Genomic DNA, 15587 nt, shown 5'->3' on the forward strand with positions numbered 1-15587 from the left:
CCCTCGCCCAGCGTGGAGCCAGCTTGGGGCGCGGCAGGCCCGGGGCCCGGTGGCGGGGGGCCGGAGGAGCCGTTCCCGACGTGGGGGGCACACAGGGCCCTTGGCAGTTCCAGGAGGCCCAGCCCCCAGCCAGGGTCCAGCCTGGGCCAGCGCGGACGTCCCAGGCTCAGGCCAGCTCACGGCGTCCCCTGGAGGGATGCGGCTGCTGCTGGGAGGCAGGCGGGACCCACTCCCGCCTCCAGCCTCTGGTCGGCCAGGGCGGGCGTGACGGGGCCCAGCTTCTCCCCGGCGCCCCTGAGTGGAGCTGCCTGGCCCGGCCCGGGCGAGTGACCATGGTGCAGTCTGGGTCCTGCTGGCTGCGCTCAGCCAGGCCCCGGCGTGTGCCACCCACTCACTCCCTCAGCCCCTGGGTGAGGCAGCGCTGTGCCCCCACGCTGCCCGCAGGCCGGGCCCGGCGGCCCTTGTGGGGCTCCACCCAGGAGTTGTGGATGATGGTGCCCCCAGGCGCAGGGTCCACCTGCAGTCCTGAGACCACCCGCTTCCTCAGCTTGCTGCGCAGCGCGGAGCGCAGCTTCCGGCGGGCGAAGGCGTAGAGCAGCGGGTGGAAGACGGTGGTGCCGTACGCCAGGGCCAGGAAGCAGAGGCGCAGCTGGAGCAGCAGGCGGCTGGGCCCCAGGCACAGGACCAGCAGGTTGGCGATGGAGATGGGCGCCCAGCACACCAGGAAGGTGGAGACAATGACAAGCGACATCCTGAAGACCCGTTTCTGGCGCTCCCGGCGGTCGCGGTGCCGCCTGACGGCCCGCCGGAGAGCCACGATCACCGAGACCGAGGCCTGCACCCGCATGGGCTGGGGGGGCAGTGCCGGCGGCACCTGCACCGGCCTTTGGGCCTCTCCCACGCCGGCACCCGGCTCCGCCGCTTTCCGGCGCTTGCGCTGGCTGCGGAAGCGGCGCCCGCCCAGGCGAATGTCCAGGGCCCGCAGGACCCGGGCATAGGTCAGCAGCATGACGGCCCCGGCGGCGGCGAAGGCCGGGATCTGCAGCAGCAGGTGGTAGCACGTGGCCAGCTCGGCCTGGGGCCCGGGGACGCGGAGGCAGAGCGCTGGGCGGGGGCCCCGCAGGATCTCCAGCTCCAGAAAGGGCAGGAAGAAGCTAAGCAGCGAGAGCAGCCAGATGGCGGCCAGCAGCAGGGCGGTGCGGCTGGGCGTCAGCACCCGGCGCCCCGGCCGCACCGAGATGTCGTACCGGTCCAGGCTGATGACCAGCACGTTGGCGGCGGTGGCCACGCTGCCGAAGGTGACGCAGGCCTCGTGGAAGCAGCCGAGCAGGGGCCCGTTGTGCTCCGGTGCCAGCAGCAGCACGGCGATGGTCAGGGGCATGCACACCAGGCACACCAGCGTGTCCAGCACGTGCAGGTTCATGGTCACCACAGTGCTGACCGAGTCCACCAGGCCGGGTTGCGAGCAGTACAGTGCCAGCACCGTCAGGTTGCTGCTGCAGCCCAGCAGGATCTCCAGCAGCAGGAAGCTGGTGAGCGACACCTGGAAGCCCAGTGCGTAGGGCAGGGACCAGCCGGCGTCGACGCTGGCCCCGTCCGTGCTCTCCAGGAGGGTGTCGTAGATGGCGCTCGCCATGTCGGACAGTAGCCTGGGCTCATGGGCTGCTCCCGCACCAGGGGCCACACACCCCTGCAGAGCAAAGGACACAAGGCGTCAGCTACCCCAGGAGCTGCGGCAGGCAGACAGCACCTGACACACGCCAGCCGCACCCAACCCAGCTCCTGGACCTGCCCCTCACATCCCAAACCCTCCATCGCTCCACTCTCTCTGGCCTGAGCTCGTGGGGATGGAGCTCCCTGCCCCACAGCAGCAGGGAAATCTCCTTGGGGGGCTGAGCTGCTCAGCCAGGCTCCACCATTCACTCTGGGCCTCATGGGCTCCCACTGCCAGGTCCTCCTCCAGCTGGGAATGCAGCCACCACAGTAACCCCAAGAACAGGCAGGGGTGCAGATGCCTCTCCGCCAGTGCCTCTCACTCCCAACCCTCAGCCCTTGCCATCCCAGCCTTGCCCCCCCAGCTCTGCCAGTGCCCCTCACTCCCGACCCGCAGCCCCTGCCATCCCAGCCCTGCCCCTCCAGCTCTGCCGGTGCCCCTCACTTCTGACCTGCAGCCCCTGCCCCCACAGCTCTGTCGGTGCCCCTCACTCCTGACCTGCAGCCCCCCTCAGCTCTGCTGGTGCCCCTCACGCCTGACCAGCAGCCTCCCAGCCCAGCTCTGCCGGTGCCCCTCACTCCCGACCCACAGCCCCTGCCAGCCCAGCCTCACGGGGCCATGTCAGCACAACCATCTGGGCCCTGGTTTTGTGCTGTGGGGATGTGTCCCGGGGCATCACTTCCCACCTACAGACCATGGCGGAGCTACCCAGTGGCCATTGCTTAGCGCAGGCACCCAGCACGCTGACCCCTCGGCCCTGGCACCGCAGCACCACCCCAGGGGCCTGCGCCGTACCCGGAAAGGAGCTTCCCTCAGGCTCACTTTGGGGGGGCAGGCGGAGAGAGAACCTGGCTCCATAAGTGACTGAAAGCAGCAGCTACCTGCATCAGAGCCCTGCCTTTACTGTGTGGCCATCCGCAGCCAGCTGCTGCCTCTTCCCAGGGCCAGGTGGGCTCCGTGCCAGGCTACTCCTGGGCTGCCATCTCCCTGCCCGCTCCCAACAGCTGGACCAGCCCCCGGCCCTTTGCCAGGCTGGTTCCACTGACAGCAGCTGCTGTGTGACCTTGGCAGGTTGCTGGGCGGGAGGCAGGGAGCGGCACAGCTGCTGCTGGTACTGCCAGGGCGGCGGCAGCACACGGCCAGGTTGGGCCCCCAGCCTCCAAGCCAAGGGTCATTGCTTTGCTGCTGCCAGGCTGTGCCCAGTGGCCTGGCACAGGGATGCTGGGGGGTACTGGTGCATGGGGGTGTGATGAACTAGGAATGTTCTTAATGTTTTCTCTGAATACTGTGTTGGTGCCTCAGTGTCCCCATGGCAGTTCTTAAGCATCTGGCAGAGCAATGGCCAGTGCACCTAAATGCCTGGCACTCTGTCTCCTAGCAACTGATGGCCTGGGCCCCTCCTCTGCAAAGGTGCCAGCTGAAGGTGTTGGAGACAAAGGGATCAGGTGACCTCCTGGCCCAGGAAAGGGGCTGAGCAGAGAGAAGGGGCTGGAGGGGGTTTCAGTCTGGAGCTGGCTGGGGACGAGGAGTGAAGTGCAGACGTGGGGGGTCTGGCTCACTGCCCCCCAGAATGGACCCAGCCGAGGGGTCCGGTTCACTGTATCTACAAGCTCTGTTTTAGACCCTGTTCCTGTCATCGAATAAACCTCTGTGTTACTGGCTGGCTGAGAGTCACGTCTGACTGCAAAATGGGGGTGCAGGACCCTGTGGTTTTCCCAGGACCCCGCTGGGGCGGGCTCGCTCTGGGAAGCGCACGAAGGGGCAGAGGATGCTGAATGCTCCAAGGAGAGACCCAGGAGGGGAAGACGTGTGAGCTTCTTGCTCTGAACAAGTCTGCTCCAAGGGAGAGGAGGCTCCCCAAAGTCCTGCCTGGCTTGGTGGGGAGCAGTTCCAGAGCATCGCCCAGTGACTCTGTGACAGTCCCAGCTTCTGACTGGTATTCGTTGCTGCCCCCTTCCCTCTCTTAGATATGATTCTTTTATTTTGACAAATGCCTTGAGTTCCTGTCCAGGCTGGGTTGGTTTGGTAACCACCACAGCCGCCTTCCCCAGTTGTGGGATTGTGGCTCTGGGGGCACTGAGTGCGGGGTTCCCGTTTCTCTGGTACATTCTTCTCAGTTCAGTTGGCTCGTATTGATTTCCAGCTTTGTAGAAATGGCCCTATTAAAGCACCAAGTGTGACTCCATGTTACTGGGCTGGACTTTGTTCTGCTCCACATTCGAAATGGGACCAAGCCCTGAGCACCTGTCCCGAAGCTCTGCCATGGTCCCTCTGTCTTCGTCAGGACAGGGTCTAGCACGACCCCCCATGTCAGCTGCATGCTCTGAGTCACAGATTGTCACTCGAATGGTTAGCAAGGCCCAGGAGGTTTCAGTCTGGCAGCGGGAGCCCCCCAGAGCACGCCAGTGAGCACCCAGGTTTGTCCTGCACCACTGGGTCCTGCACCCCCACTTTGCAGTCAGACGTGACTCTTAGCCAGCCAGTAAAACATAAAAGAATCATATCTAAGCAAAGGAAGAGAGGGAAGGGGGCAGCAACGAATACCAGTCAGAAGCTGGGACTGTCACAGAGTCACCAGGCGATGCTCTGGAACTGCTCCCCACCAAGCCAGGCAGGACTTTGGGGAGCCTCCTCTCCCTTGGAGCAGACTTGTTCAGGGCAAGAAGCTCACACGTCTTCCCCTCCTGGGTCTCTCCTTGGAGCATTCAGCATCCTCTGCCCCTCCGTGCGCTTCCCACAGCGAACCCGCCCCAGCGGGGTCCTGGGGAAGCCACAGGGTCCTGCACCCCCACTTTGCAGTCAGACGTGACTCTCAGCCAGCCAGTAACACAGAGGTTTATTCGATGACAGGAACAGGGTCTAAAACACAGCTTGTAGGTACAGCGAACTGAACCCCTCGGCCGGGTCCATTCTGGGGGGCAGTGAATCAGACTCCCACATCTGCCCTCAGCCAGCTCCAGACTAACAACCCCTCCAGCCCCTCCTCCTCTGCTCAGCCCCTTTCCTGGGCCAGGAGGTCACCTGATCCCTTTGTCTCCAACACCTTCAGCTGGCACCTTTGCAGAAGGGGGGCCCAGCCATCAGTTGCTAGGAGACCGAGTGCCAGGCATTTAGGGGCACTGGCCCTTTGCTCTGCAGCAATCACACACCCTGATTCCACCACCTAGATATTAAGAACTGCCATGGGGACACTGAGGCACCAACACAGTATTCAAAGAAAACATTAAGAACATGCCCAGTTCGTCACAGGGACTTGTTGAAAATAGATAAGGGAAGCCAAGGGACACGCAGAGACGTCTACAGCCAGCAGAGTTAAGGACAATACAAGAATTTGTTAGAACTAAAAGACTCCTGGCAGCAGTACTGGCGATAACGCTCTTTCCACTCCACTAGCATCTCTGGAGGATGGTCAAAAGGAGCCACTAAAGTCGGACATTTTGAAATCAGCTGGTTCAGAGAACTTGGATGTAAGAGTTTGAAAGGAGCTGGCTGAGGAGCTGCTGAGCTGTTAGTGCTGATTTCCAGTGAGCACAGGGGAAGGTTGAGTGGCAGAAAGCTCACGTGGTACCCCAGTTGTTTGAAAGGGTGAATGGATGACCAGGGTAATTACAGGCTTCTCAGCCTGATGTCAATCCGAGGCAAGGTAATGGAGCGGCTGATACAGAACTTGATTAATAAAGAATTAGAGGGTGATTTAATGCAAATCGACATGGGTTATGGATGGCATCAGACTGAGTGGAGCTGACAGGCGGGTGCTGCAGGGAATGGTGGTGACAGTAAAATTTGCTTTTGGCCGAGCCGCGGCCCGGGTGCTGCAGGGCGTTTTGTTCACAAGATGGGACCAACATACAATGACTGTGGCCCACGTGACACGGGTTAGACACTGGCTCAGTGCTAGGTCTCAGCATGGATTTGGCACTGGGGAGTCGTCATTGGGTGGGGCTGTTCCCAGCGGGGTCCTATGGGGGCGGGTTTTGGCCCTTCGCTATTTTCCATTTGTACCAATGGCCTGGAAGAAAACATCACGTCGCCACGGGCAGATTTGCAGCTGCATGGGGCGGTGGGAAATCACGCAAGGGCCAGCGCTGCAGCCAGCCAGGGAACAAGGGAGTTTGGCCAGGGTGGGGAATTAACGCTGGGCCAGTTTCCAGAGCCTGGGTGAGGTCTCCAGGCTGGGCCATGGTTTGGGGAGCGGGTGATGCTAACGGAGGCCAGGCTCAGACCAGGAATCACACTGGCCCCGCTGACCTGGGGGTCGGTGAAGCAGCTCCCCAGCATGCTTGGCAAGTCACCAGACCAGGGTCCCATGCCAGCAACTTGGCCACTGCCTGATGCACCGCTGCCAGCCTCCGGGGTGACTGCCATGGCCCCCTCCTGCAAGCCCCCCGGCACAGCCACCTGCTGCAGCCACATCTGGGAGCCACACGCAGCTTCCATCTAGAACCCAGCACGGGCAAAGCCGCCTGTGACCCCCAAGCAACCTGCGCCCCTCCCTGCCCCCCAAGCAAACCCCCCCGGCAGCCTACGCCCCTCCCTGGCCCCCAAGTAACCCCCCCCAGGCAACCTGCGCCCCAAGCAACCCACCCCCCCAGGCAGCCTGCGCCCCTCCCTGCCCTCCAAGCAACCTGCCCCCCCAGGCAGCCTGTGCCCCCTCCCTGCCCCCACACAAGCAACCCCCCCCAGGCAGCTTGTGCCCCTTCCCTGCCCCCCCCAGGAGGTCTGCACCCCTCCCTGCCCCCCCAAGCAACCCACCCCCCAGGCAGCCCATGCCCCCTCCCTGCCCCCTCAGGCAGCCTGCGCCCTGTCCCTGCCCCCCCAAACAACCTGCCACCCCAGGAAGCCCATTCCCCCGCCCCTCCAAGGCAGCCTGTGCCGCCTCCTTCCCCCTGCTCTGACACAGCCTGTGTCTGGCTCCACAGGCCCTGAAGTGAGAAGGGGGCAGGGATGCCCAGTGGTGCCCATGAATGGGCACTTGCCAGTGACGCTCTGCAGGGCACACCCAGAGGGTGCAGAGCCCCCGATAGGCCATGGCCACAGCCGACCAGTGAGTGCATCTTGGCAGTGCCAGCTGTGCTCATGGGACGAAGTGGGAATGTTCTCAATGTTTTCTCTTACTGTGTGGGTGCCTCAGTTTCCCCTATGCCTTTCTTAAGGATCTAGGTGGTGGGATCAGGGGGTGTGATTGTGGCAGAGCCCTAGAGGGCCAGCATGATGGTGTCTGCACAGAGAATGGCCGACACCCTGTCTCCTGGCAACTGGTGGCCTGGTCCCCTTCCTGCAAGGTGCCCCCCCAATCGCCGGCCCGGCATCATCCATCCCCCCTGCCAATCGCCGGCCCGGCATCATCCATCCCCCGACCGTCAGGTGCCAGCCCAGCATCATCCATCGCCCCCTGCCAATCGCCGGCCCGGCATCATCCATCCCCCAGCCGTCAGCTGCCGGCCCGGCATCATCCATCCCCCGACTGTCAGGTGCCAGCCCAGCATCATCCATCCCCCCCTGCCAATTGCCGGCCCGGCATCATCCATCCCCCCTGCCAATCGCCCGCCCGGCATCATCCATCCCCCGACCGTCAGGTGCCAGCCCGGCATCATCCATCCCCCCCGCCTGTCAGTTGCCAACCCGGCATCATCCATCCCCCGACCGTCAGGTGCCAGCCCAGCATCATCCATCCCCCCCTGCCAATTGCCGGCCCGGCATCATCCATCCCCCAGCCGTCAGCTGCCGGCCCGGCATCAACCATGCCCCACACCACCCTAGTATCATCCATCCCCCGCGCCAGCCACCAGCCCGGCATCAACCATCCCCTGCCTGCCAGCTCGCCAACATCCACGCCCGTGCCAGGCACGCCGGCCCTGCGCCCATTCACTGGTAGTGCAGTGGCAGGGAAGGGCGAGTTTGCACTGAACGGGGAAGGGACTGACCTGCCCAGGGCTCCCAGTGTGCAGCGCTGGAGAGAGACCCCCAGTCCAGCCCCTCGGCTGAGATTGTTATCGTAGCATCCAGGGCCCCAGGCCCAGGCCCAGGCCCATACCCTGCTGGGCACCCTTCAAACACAGCACAGATCGGCCCTGGACCAAACTGATCAAGAGAATCCAGGAGTCCTGGCTCCCAGCCCCCCATGCTCTGCCCTCTAGGCCCCCCCAGAGCTGGGGAGAGAACCCAGGAGTCCTGGCTCCCAGCCCCCCGGCTCTAACCCACCAGCTCCCACTCCCCACCCAGAGCCGGGGAGGGAACCCAGGAGTCCTGGCTCCCAGCCCCCCTGCTCTGCCCTCCCCCAGAGCTTGGCAGAGAACCCAGGAGTTCTGGCTCCCAGCCCCCCCAGAGCCGGGGAGGGAACCCAGGAGTCCTGGCTCCCAGCCCCCCCCCCCAGAGCTGGGCAGAGAACCCAGGAGTCCTGGCTCCCAGCCCCCCCAGAGCCGGGGAGGGAACCCAGGAGTCCTGGCCCGGTCTCGCAGGCCCCTGCCCCCGCTCACCTGGCTCCGTGGGGGCCGGGCTCGGACCGGGCCAATGGAACTGGGGGGGGGGGTCACTCCCCGACCGGCTCGCAGCAGCGGGGTCCCCCCGGGGCTCAGGGACCAGCCCCCCCCGACACTCACCCGTCCGACTCCTCCCCGCCGGGTCCGCAGCCGCCGCTCCCCGCCGGGCCGGGCTCCTGGCCGCGCTGCGCGCCCCCGGCACATCTGGAATCCCCGAGCACGCGCTCTGCGCGCCTCCCCCAGCTTCACACCTGGAGCGCCCGGGCCCGCCCCTCAACAACTGAACTAGCTTGGGCTGCACATCTGGCCCAGCCTCCTGGGAACCCTGGGCAGGATACACCCCTGCTGCACATCTGGACAGCCCGCATCCAGCGCCCCTCCCCCTGAGCTGCACAGCTGGACACCCGCTCCTAGTGCCCCTCCCCCATGCTGCACATCTGGACAGCCTGCTCCCAGTGCCCCTCCCCTGTGGTGCACAGCTGGACAGCCCTCTCCCTGTGCCCCTCCCCCAGGATGCACAGCTGGAATAGCCAGTGTCTTCTCCTGCCCCAAGGCCCGGGCCAGGCAGTATGGCAGGCTCCAGGGGGAGTTGGCTCCTAGGGCACCCAGTGCATGGGGGAGGGCAGCGAGCTGGGCAGGGGGAGCACTGACAGGGCCAAGGCTGGAGCTGCAAGGGAAAAGACCCCCTGCACAATGCATTGGGGTGAGCGGAGACCCTGGCTGCTCCCTTCCTGCTGAGCACGGCCCAGCTGGGGCATCGGCCTCAGCATTGCCATGGCAGGCAGGAGGCTGTGCCTGCTCCAGGCACCTTGGCACCTGCCCCGAGGGCTCCCCAAGTTGGCCCTGACTCCCCCTCCAACTCCAGTCTCTGGGGCTGAGCAGCTGGTGTGACAGGTTGGATCACAGAAACCCCCTTGGGACTGTCACCCGATGTGCTGAGTAGGGGCGGCTCCAGGCCCCGGCACGCCAAGCGCGTGCTTGGGGCGGCAAGCCATGGGGAGTTCTCTGCCGGTCACCAGGAGGGCGGCAGGCAGGCAGCCTTAGGGGCATGCTGTGGAGGGTCTGCTGGTCCTGCGGCTTTGCTGGAGCTGCGGGACCAGCGGACTCTCCGCAGACACGCCTGCGGGAGGCCCACTGGAGCCACGGGACCGGCGACCAGCAGAGTACCCCCTGCAGCATGCCGCCGTGCTTGGGGCAGTGAAATGTCTAGAGCCGCCCCGATGCTGAGACCACCCTGAGCCAGCTTGGGACTTCGGAACCCTGCCTGGTTGAGCCAGACACGCTAGCCTGCTACAAACGCAGCCCCGGGTCTGAGCCACGTCCCCCACAAGCTGCAGGCTCAACTGAAAACAGCTTAAGAAGTGCTCCTGTCTCCTGCACTCAGATGCCCAGCTCCCAGTGGGGTCCAAACCCCAAATGAGTCTGTTTTATCCTGTATAAAGCTCAGACATGGTGAACGCATACATCGTCCGCCCTCTGTAACACTGACAGAGAGAGCTGCACAGCTGTTTGCCCCTCCCCCAGGTAGTGACGACTAACTCTGGGTTCAATAATAAGCAAAAGTGACTTTATTAAGTATAAAAAGGAGGAGTTCAGTGGTTCAGGTAATATCAGACAGAACAGAGTCAGTCACCAAGCAGAAGAAAACAAAGCAGGCAAGTCTAAGCCTGATACAGACCTGGTTACAGATAAAGTCTCCCCCTCAGAGACATGCCAATGAGCTTTCACAGCTGAGACTCCTTCCTGGTCTGGCCCGTCCTTTGCCCTGGGACAGCCCTTGTTAGCTCCAGCTCAGACGGTAACTAGGGGATTTCTCGCGACTGGAACCTCCTTTGTGCTGTGCCACCCCTTCATATACCCTGGGCACAAGGCGGGAATCTTTTGTCTCTCTGGATGCTCACCCAGGGCCAGTGCAAGGATATTTCACGCTCTAGGCAAAACTTCCACCTTGCGCCCTCCCTTCTGGCCTGGGGAGCCCTGCAGAAGCTCCCCGCCCCCCCCTCCACCCAGGGAGCCCCCCCAGCATTTCCCCACCCCAGCTCACCTCCGCTCCACCTCCTCCCCTGAGCACGCCGGTGCCGCTCCACTTCTCCCACCTCCCAGGCTTGCAGCAGTCAGCTGTTTGGCCCGGCGAGCCTGGGCGGGGAGGAGAATTAGAGCAGGAGCAGCATTGTCAGGGGAGGAGGCGGAGCGGAGGTGAGCTGGGGCAGGGAGCGGTTCCCCTGCGTGCCCCCCCATTGCTGCGGGTGGACCACCCTGCACCACCCTGCCCCAGCTCACCTCCGCTCCACCTCCTCCCCTGAGTGCGCTTTTTGGCACCCCAACCACTTGGCGCCCTAGGCAGCCACCTAGTTCACCTAGTGGTTGCACCAGCCTTGTGCCCACCCCTTCTTCTCAATGGAAAGGCACCAGATTTAAGCAGGGCCTCCCGGGGGGGGCAAGTGGGGCAAGAGAATGCCCCGGCCCTGGCCCTGGGCCCGCCTCTGCCTCCCCCCATTCCCCAGCGCCTCAGCGCGCCGCGTACAGGAGCGGCCCTGGACAAAGCTATAACAGCTCTGAGCTGTGCGGGAAGGGGGTGGGGCTGCGAGCTTTGGGGCCCCGCTGGAGACAAGCTGCTGCAGCGCTGTCCAGGGCCGCTCCTGGACGTGCAGCACTAAGGCTCTGGGGGGGGAGGAGGTGGAGGTAAGCAGCGTGGCAGGGGACTGGGGCTGGGGCTGTGGGGGGGTTGGATAAGGGGCAGGGAGTCCCGGGGACAGGGCACAGGGAGGGGGCAGAGGTTCTGGGGGGGGCAGTCAGGAGACAGGGAATGGGGGTGGATCATGGGCATTCTGGGGTGTGTGTTAGGACTCAGCAGGGGGTCGGGGCAGTCAGGGAACGGGGGAGTTGGTGGGGGGTGGGGTCCCAGGATGGTGGTTGGGGAGGGGGTCTCAGGGACAGTCAGAGGACAGAGGTTCGGGGGGGGCAGTCAGGGGATAGGGAACAGGGGTTGGATTCTGGGCATTCTAGGGGTCTGTCAGGACTCAGCATGGGGGGGGCTAGGGGTTGGGGCAGTCAGGGGACAGGGAACAGGGGGTTGGTGGGGGCTGGGGTCCCAGGGTGGTGGTTGCGGAGGGGGCCTTGGGGAGGCAGTGGGGGGGACAAGGAACAGGATGGGTCAGGGATTCCGAGGGGGGCAGTCGGGGGGCAGGAAGTGGGTGGGGGTCAGATAGGGGGCAGGGCCAGGCTGTTTGGGGAGGCACAGCCTTACCTGCCCTAAAGCTCAGTCAGCAGTTTGAGGCTTGCAGAAGAGCCAAGCTGTTAGCTTTTCCATTAGGGCTCCCATCCCTTTCACGTCTCAAATGCCAAATTATAGTCTACATTTAATTTCAGTGCCATAGGGAGATTCACGTTAGGGGAGGGTAGCTTCATTTCAAAATAGCCACTTTAGATTAACAGTGAGAGAGCCAAGAGAGCCATGGGGGAGGGATCCCATGAGAAGGGCAATATCCTACACCACCTGCCTCCTTCCCAACCCTACCAAGGGAGACCCCCCTCCCCTGCATTCCCCGAGGCTCCAGAGGGGTTAATTCAGTGGTTCTCAAACTTTTGTCCTGGTGACCCCTTTCACATAGCAAACCTCTGAGTGCAACCCCCCCTTATAAATTAAAAACACTTTTTTATACATTTAACACTGTTCTAAATGCTGGTGGCAAAGTGGGGTTTGAGGTGGAGGCTGACAGCCTGCGACCCCCAGTAATAACCTTGTGACCCCCTGAGGGGTCCTGACCCCCAGTTTGAGAACCCCTGGGTTACATTAATTTCAGCACCCTGTGTCCATTCACATGCATGTGCTATTTTGAGCATTTCAGTTTTCACAACATAGGCTCATCCCAGATTCTGGAACAAGCTGAAATGCCCAGTTCGTGGAGTATGTACATAAGCTCTACTAAAGACAAACCCACAGTAACCGTCTCCAGTTTGTGAGGGACCCCGTGGAGCCAGTCTCTAGGAAACAGATACATTAATGGAGGTTAAGTCCATTAATGTCTGTTAGCCAGGCTGGGTAAGGAATGGTGTCCCTAGCCTCTGTTCGTCAGAGGATGGAGATGGATGGCAGGAGAGAGATCACTTGATCATTGCCTGTTAGCGTCACTCCCTCAGGGGCACTTGGCATTGGCCACTGTCGGTAGACAGGATACTGGGCTGGATGGACCTTTGGTCTGACCTAGTATGGCCGTTCTTATGTTCTAACCTAAATGAACCCAAAGTTATGGAGACAGATATGAGTCAAGGAAGCCAGCAGAGTATCAGAAACCTGGAAAAATCTCTGACTGGATGGGCTCAGGTGTTTGGTCACAAGCTGAGGTGGTTCAAAAGTTTTGGATTTGTTTTTTAAGCAGAATTTTTTTATTGTTTCTTTAAACAATCAAACACAGCAGGGAGCAAATATTCCCCCCCCCCACTTCTGAAATCCCAAACCATGTTCAAGTTTTGGCAGATCAGCTTTTCAATTAAAAGAACACAACAAATTTTGAAGGAAAGCGGACATTGTCCATGATTTTTTCTGCTTTAAAAAAACCCCTAATTTTTTATCCAAAAAAAGTTTTGACGAAAAATATTTGTCCAACCCTTTTAATGAGCTTTAGTGCCTTTTAGCACTAGCTGATGCTTGAGAACCAGTGATAGCTTGTAAAGGTGACTTGAAAAGAAGTGTTCTCAAACCTGGGTTTGTGCCGAGATGCGGAAAGTTTTTAAATGTTTATTTTTCCCAGGGTTTCCCTGGAAGGGCTGGGGGCGGGGAAGAGGGGCAATTTGCCCCGGAGCCTCAGGGACCCCCACGAGAATATAGTATTCTATAGTATTGCAACTTTTTTTGTAAGGAAGGGGCCCCAGAAATTGCTTTGCCCCAGGCCCCTTGAATTCTCTGGGCAGCCCTGGATTTAAGCTGGATTCCAGTGCCAGGTGACACGGTCACATGTCCTGTGAGACCCCAAGCCTCTGTTCTTCCTGGCCTGACTCACAGGGAGGCTTGCAAATAAACAGTCAATTGTCCTGAGTAATAGGAGTCATCAAGATTCCAAACCACCCTTAATGGCCCCCACTTTGCATAATGACAACAGGCCCTCAGAGTTATAGTTCATGGTTCTAGATTCAGATACAAGATTGCCCCGTGGATACAAAGGGGATGATCACACTCTGTAGCTTATAAGCTTTGTCATGAGCCCTTACAAGAGACTTTTTGCATGAAGCATATTCCAGTTACATCATATTCACCCTCATTAGCATATTTTCATAAAATCCTATGGAGTGCGACGTCCCAGCTGGCTATAACTGAGTGCGCAGGCCGGGCCCGATTCCTGGGCCTTGCCACAGCAGGGTCACCAAGCTTACCAGCCAGAGCTGATGGCAAGTGTGCACCTGAGCGTGTGCAGAGCTGGGCATGTGCTGCCTGCTTGTGGCAGGTGAGTGTAACCCCTTCTGGCACCACGCACATGGACCTGTCCCCAATAGGTGTGTCACCTGTGCACGGCTTTACTTGCAGCATGCAGTGTGCACCTGTGTGCATTTCTGTGCACGGAGAGGTGTGTGTGCATGATGTGTGCGTGTGCACCTGTGTGCATTTATCTGTGTGCGTGTGTACGACGAACTGGGAATGTTCTTAATGTTTTCTCTGAATACTGTGTTGGTGCCTCAGTGTCCCCATGGCAGTTCTTAATATCTAGGTGGTGGAATAAGGGGGTGTGATTGCTGCAGAGGAAGGGGCCAGTGCACCTAAATGCCTGGCACTCTGTCTCCTAGCAACTGATGGCCTGGGCCCCTCCTCTGCAAAGGTGCCAGCTGAAGGTGTTGGAGACAAAGGGATCAGGTGACCTCCTGGCCCGGGAAAGGGGCTGAGCAGAGGAGGAGGGGCTGGAGGGGGTTTCAGTCTGGAGCTGGCTGGGGACGAGGAGTGAAGTGCAGACATGGGGGTCTGGCTCACTGCCCCCCAGAATGGACCCAGCCGAGGGATCCGGTTCGCTGTATCTACAAGCTCTGTTTTAGACCCTGTTCCTGTCATCGAATAAACCTCTGTGTTACTGGCTGGCTGAGAGTCACGTCTGACTGCAAAGTGGGGGTGCAGGACCCTGTGGCTTCCCCAGGACCTCGCTGGGGTGGACTCGCTGTGGGAAGCGCACGGAGGGGCAGAGGATGCTGAATGCTCCAAGGAGAGACCCAGGAGGTGAAGCTGTGTGAGCTTCTTGCCCTGAACAAGTCTGCTCCAAGGGAGAGGAGGCTCCCCAAAGTCCTGAGTGGCTTTGTGGGGAGCAGTTCCAGAGCGTCGCCCAGGGACTCCGTGAGAGTGGATGGAGGTGTGTGAGTGTGCATGATGTGCAAGTGTGCACCTGTGTGAGTGAGTGTGCAGCTGGGCAGTGTGCATTTCTCTGTGTGTGCATGAGCATGGCGATGTGTGCACCTCTGAGCCGCACGCGCTCCATGAGGGATGGTTGCCCAGACCCAGAGGCCTGCCTCGGACTGCACAAGCAAATATAATTGACAACTCGCTGTGCTGCACGGACATTTACAACCCAGCCGGACACAACATGTCTGGGGCTGCATGTAACCAGAGGGAGGGGGAATGGACGCTGGGGGGGGGGGAAGGGCGGGAGGGGGCTCATCAGCCCCTCTGGAGTCTTATTGTGTTAATGTAATAATACTTTTCTATTTGATGACACCATCTGGGCTGTGGGGGGGGCCCAGAGCGAGCAGGGCTGGGGGTCAGCGAAGGGGCCGAGTGCGCCATGGAGAGTAGGGTGTACTTAGCGAGAACGGGGTGCAGTGAGCTCAGGGGGGGGGCTGGGCTGATTTGCCGGGGAAGGCAGTGGGAGCCCAGGAGCTGGCAGAGCAGGCCAGTGACGAGACGGCCGCTTTGGGGGCAGGGGTTTCGGCGAGAGCCGCACAGACACCTCCCGCTGGGGAGCTCCAGGGCTTGTCTGTGGCTTTTCCTGGTGTCCTCCAGGCGAATGTGTAGGGCTGTTGGGGCCGGTCCAGGGCTGCTGGGGGTAGCTCTGGGTAACACTGCAGGTGGAACCATCATTGGAAGAAGCTGCGTGCGCAGCCTGCATGGAGGTGGCTTGGTAGTTCAGGCAGAGCTGGGTGGGTTCCTGGCGGGAGGGCGGCCAGTGCCGGGCTGCAGTGTGCCGTGGGGCAGGCCCTGCTCCCAGAGCGGGGTGAGGTCCCTGCACTCGGCGCTAAGGCAGTGCCTGGCCAAGCTCAGGAGCCCAAGAGGTTTGTGTCTGTGGCTGGGCGGAGCAGGCGCATCCGTCGGCTGCGCTGGGGGCTGCCTGCAAGGCCCCCCCGCACGAGGTGAGGCCAACACCCCCCTAAGGCGAGCCCCACCTGCCAGGGGAGAGTGCCCCCTGCTGAGCCCCCAGCCC

At 61.4% G+C, this 15587-nt stretch overlaps 1 protein-coding gene across 1 annotated transcript; it reads right to left on the minus strand.

The window, feature by feature from the left end:
- Positions 1-343: 343 nt before the first annotated feature.
- LOC115655652 (G-protein coupled receptor 22-like) lies at positions 344-8329 on the minus strand. The gene is made up of 2 exons (XM_030571399.1): positions 8314-8329; positions 344-1690 (listed from the first exon to the last, which is right to left on the minus strand). The coding sequence occupies exon 2, from the start codon at positions 1634-1636 to the stop codon at positions 392-394; it is 1245 nt and encodes a 414-aa protein (XP_030427259.1). The 5' UTR covers positions 1637-1690; positions 8314-8329; the 3' UTR covers positions 344-391.
- Between the last annotated feature and the right edge of the window lie 7258 nt (positions 8330-15587).

The sequence above is a fragment of the Gopherus evgoodei genome, chromosome 7 (assembly GCF_007399415.2).
Source record: "Gopherus evgoodei ecotype Sinaloan lineage chromosome 7, rGopEvg1_v1.p, whole genome shotgun sequence".
NCBI classification, from domain to species: domain Eukaryota; kingdom Metazoa; phylum Chordata; order Testudines; family Testudinidae; genus Gopherus; species Gopherus evgoodei.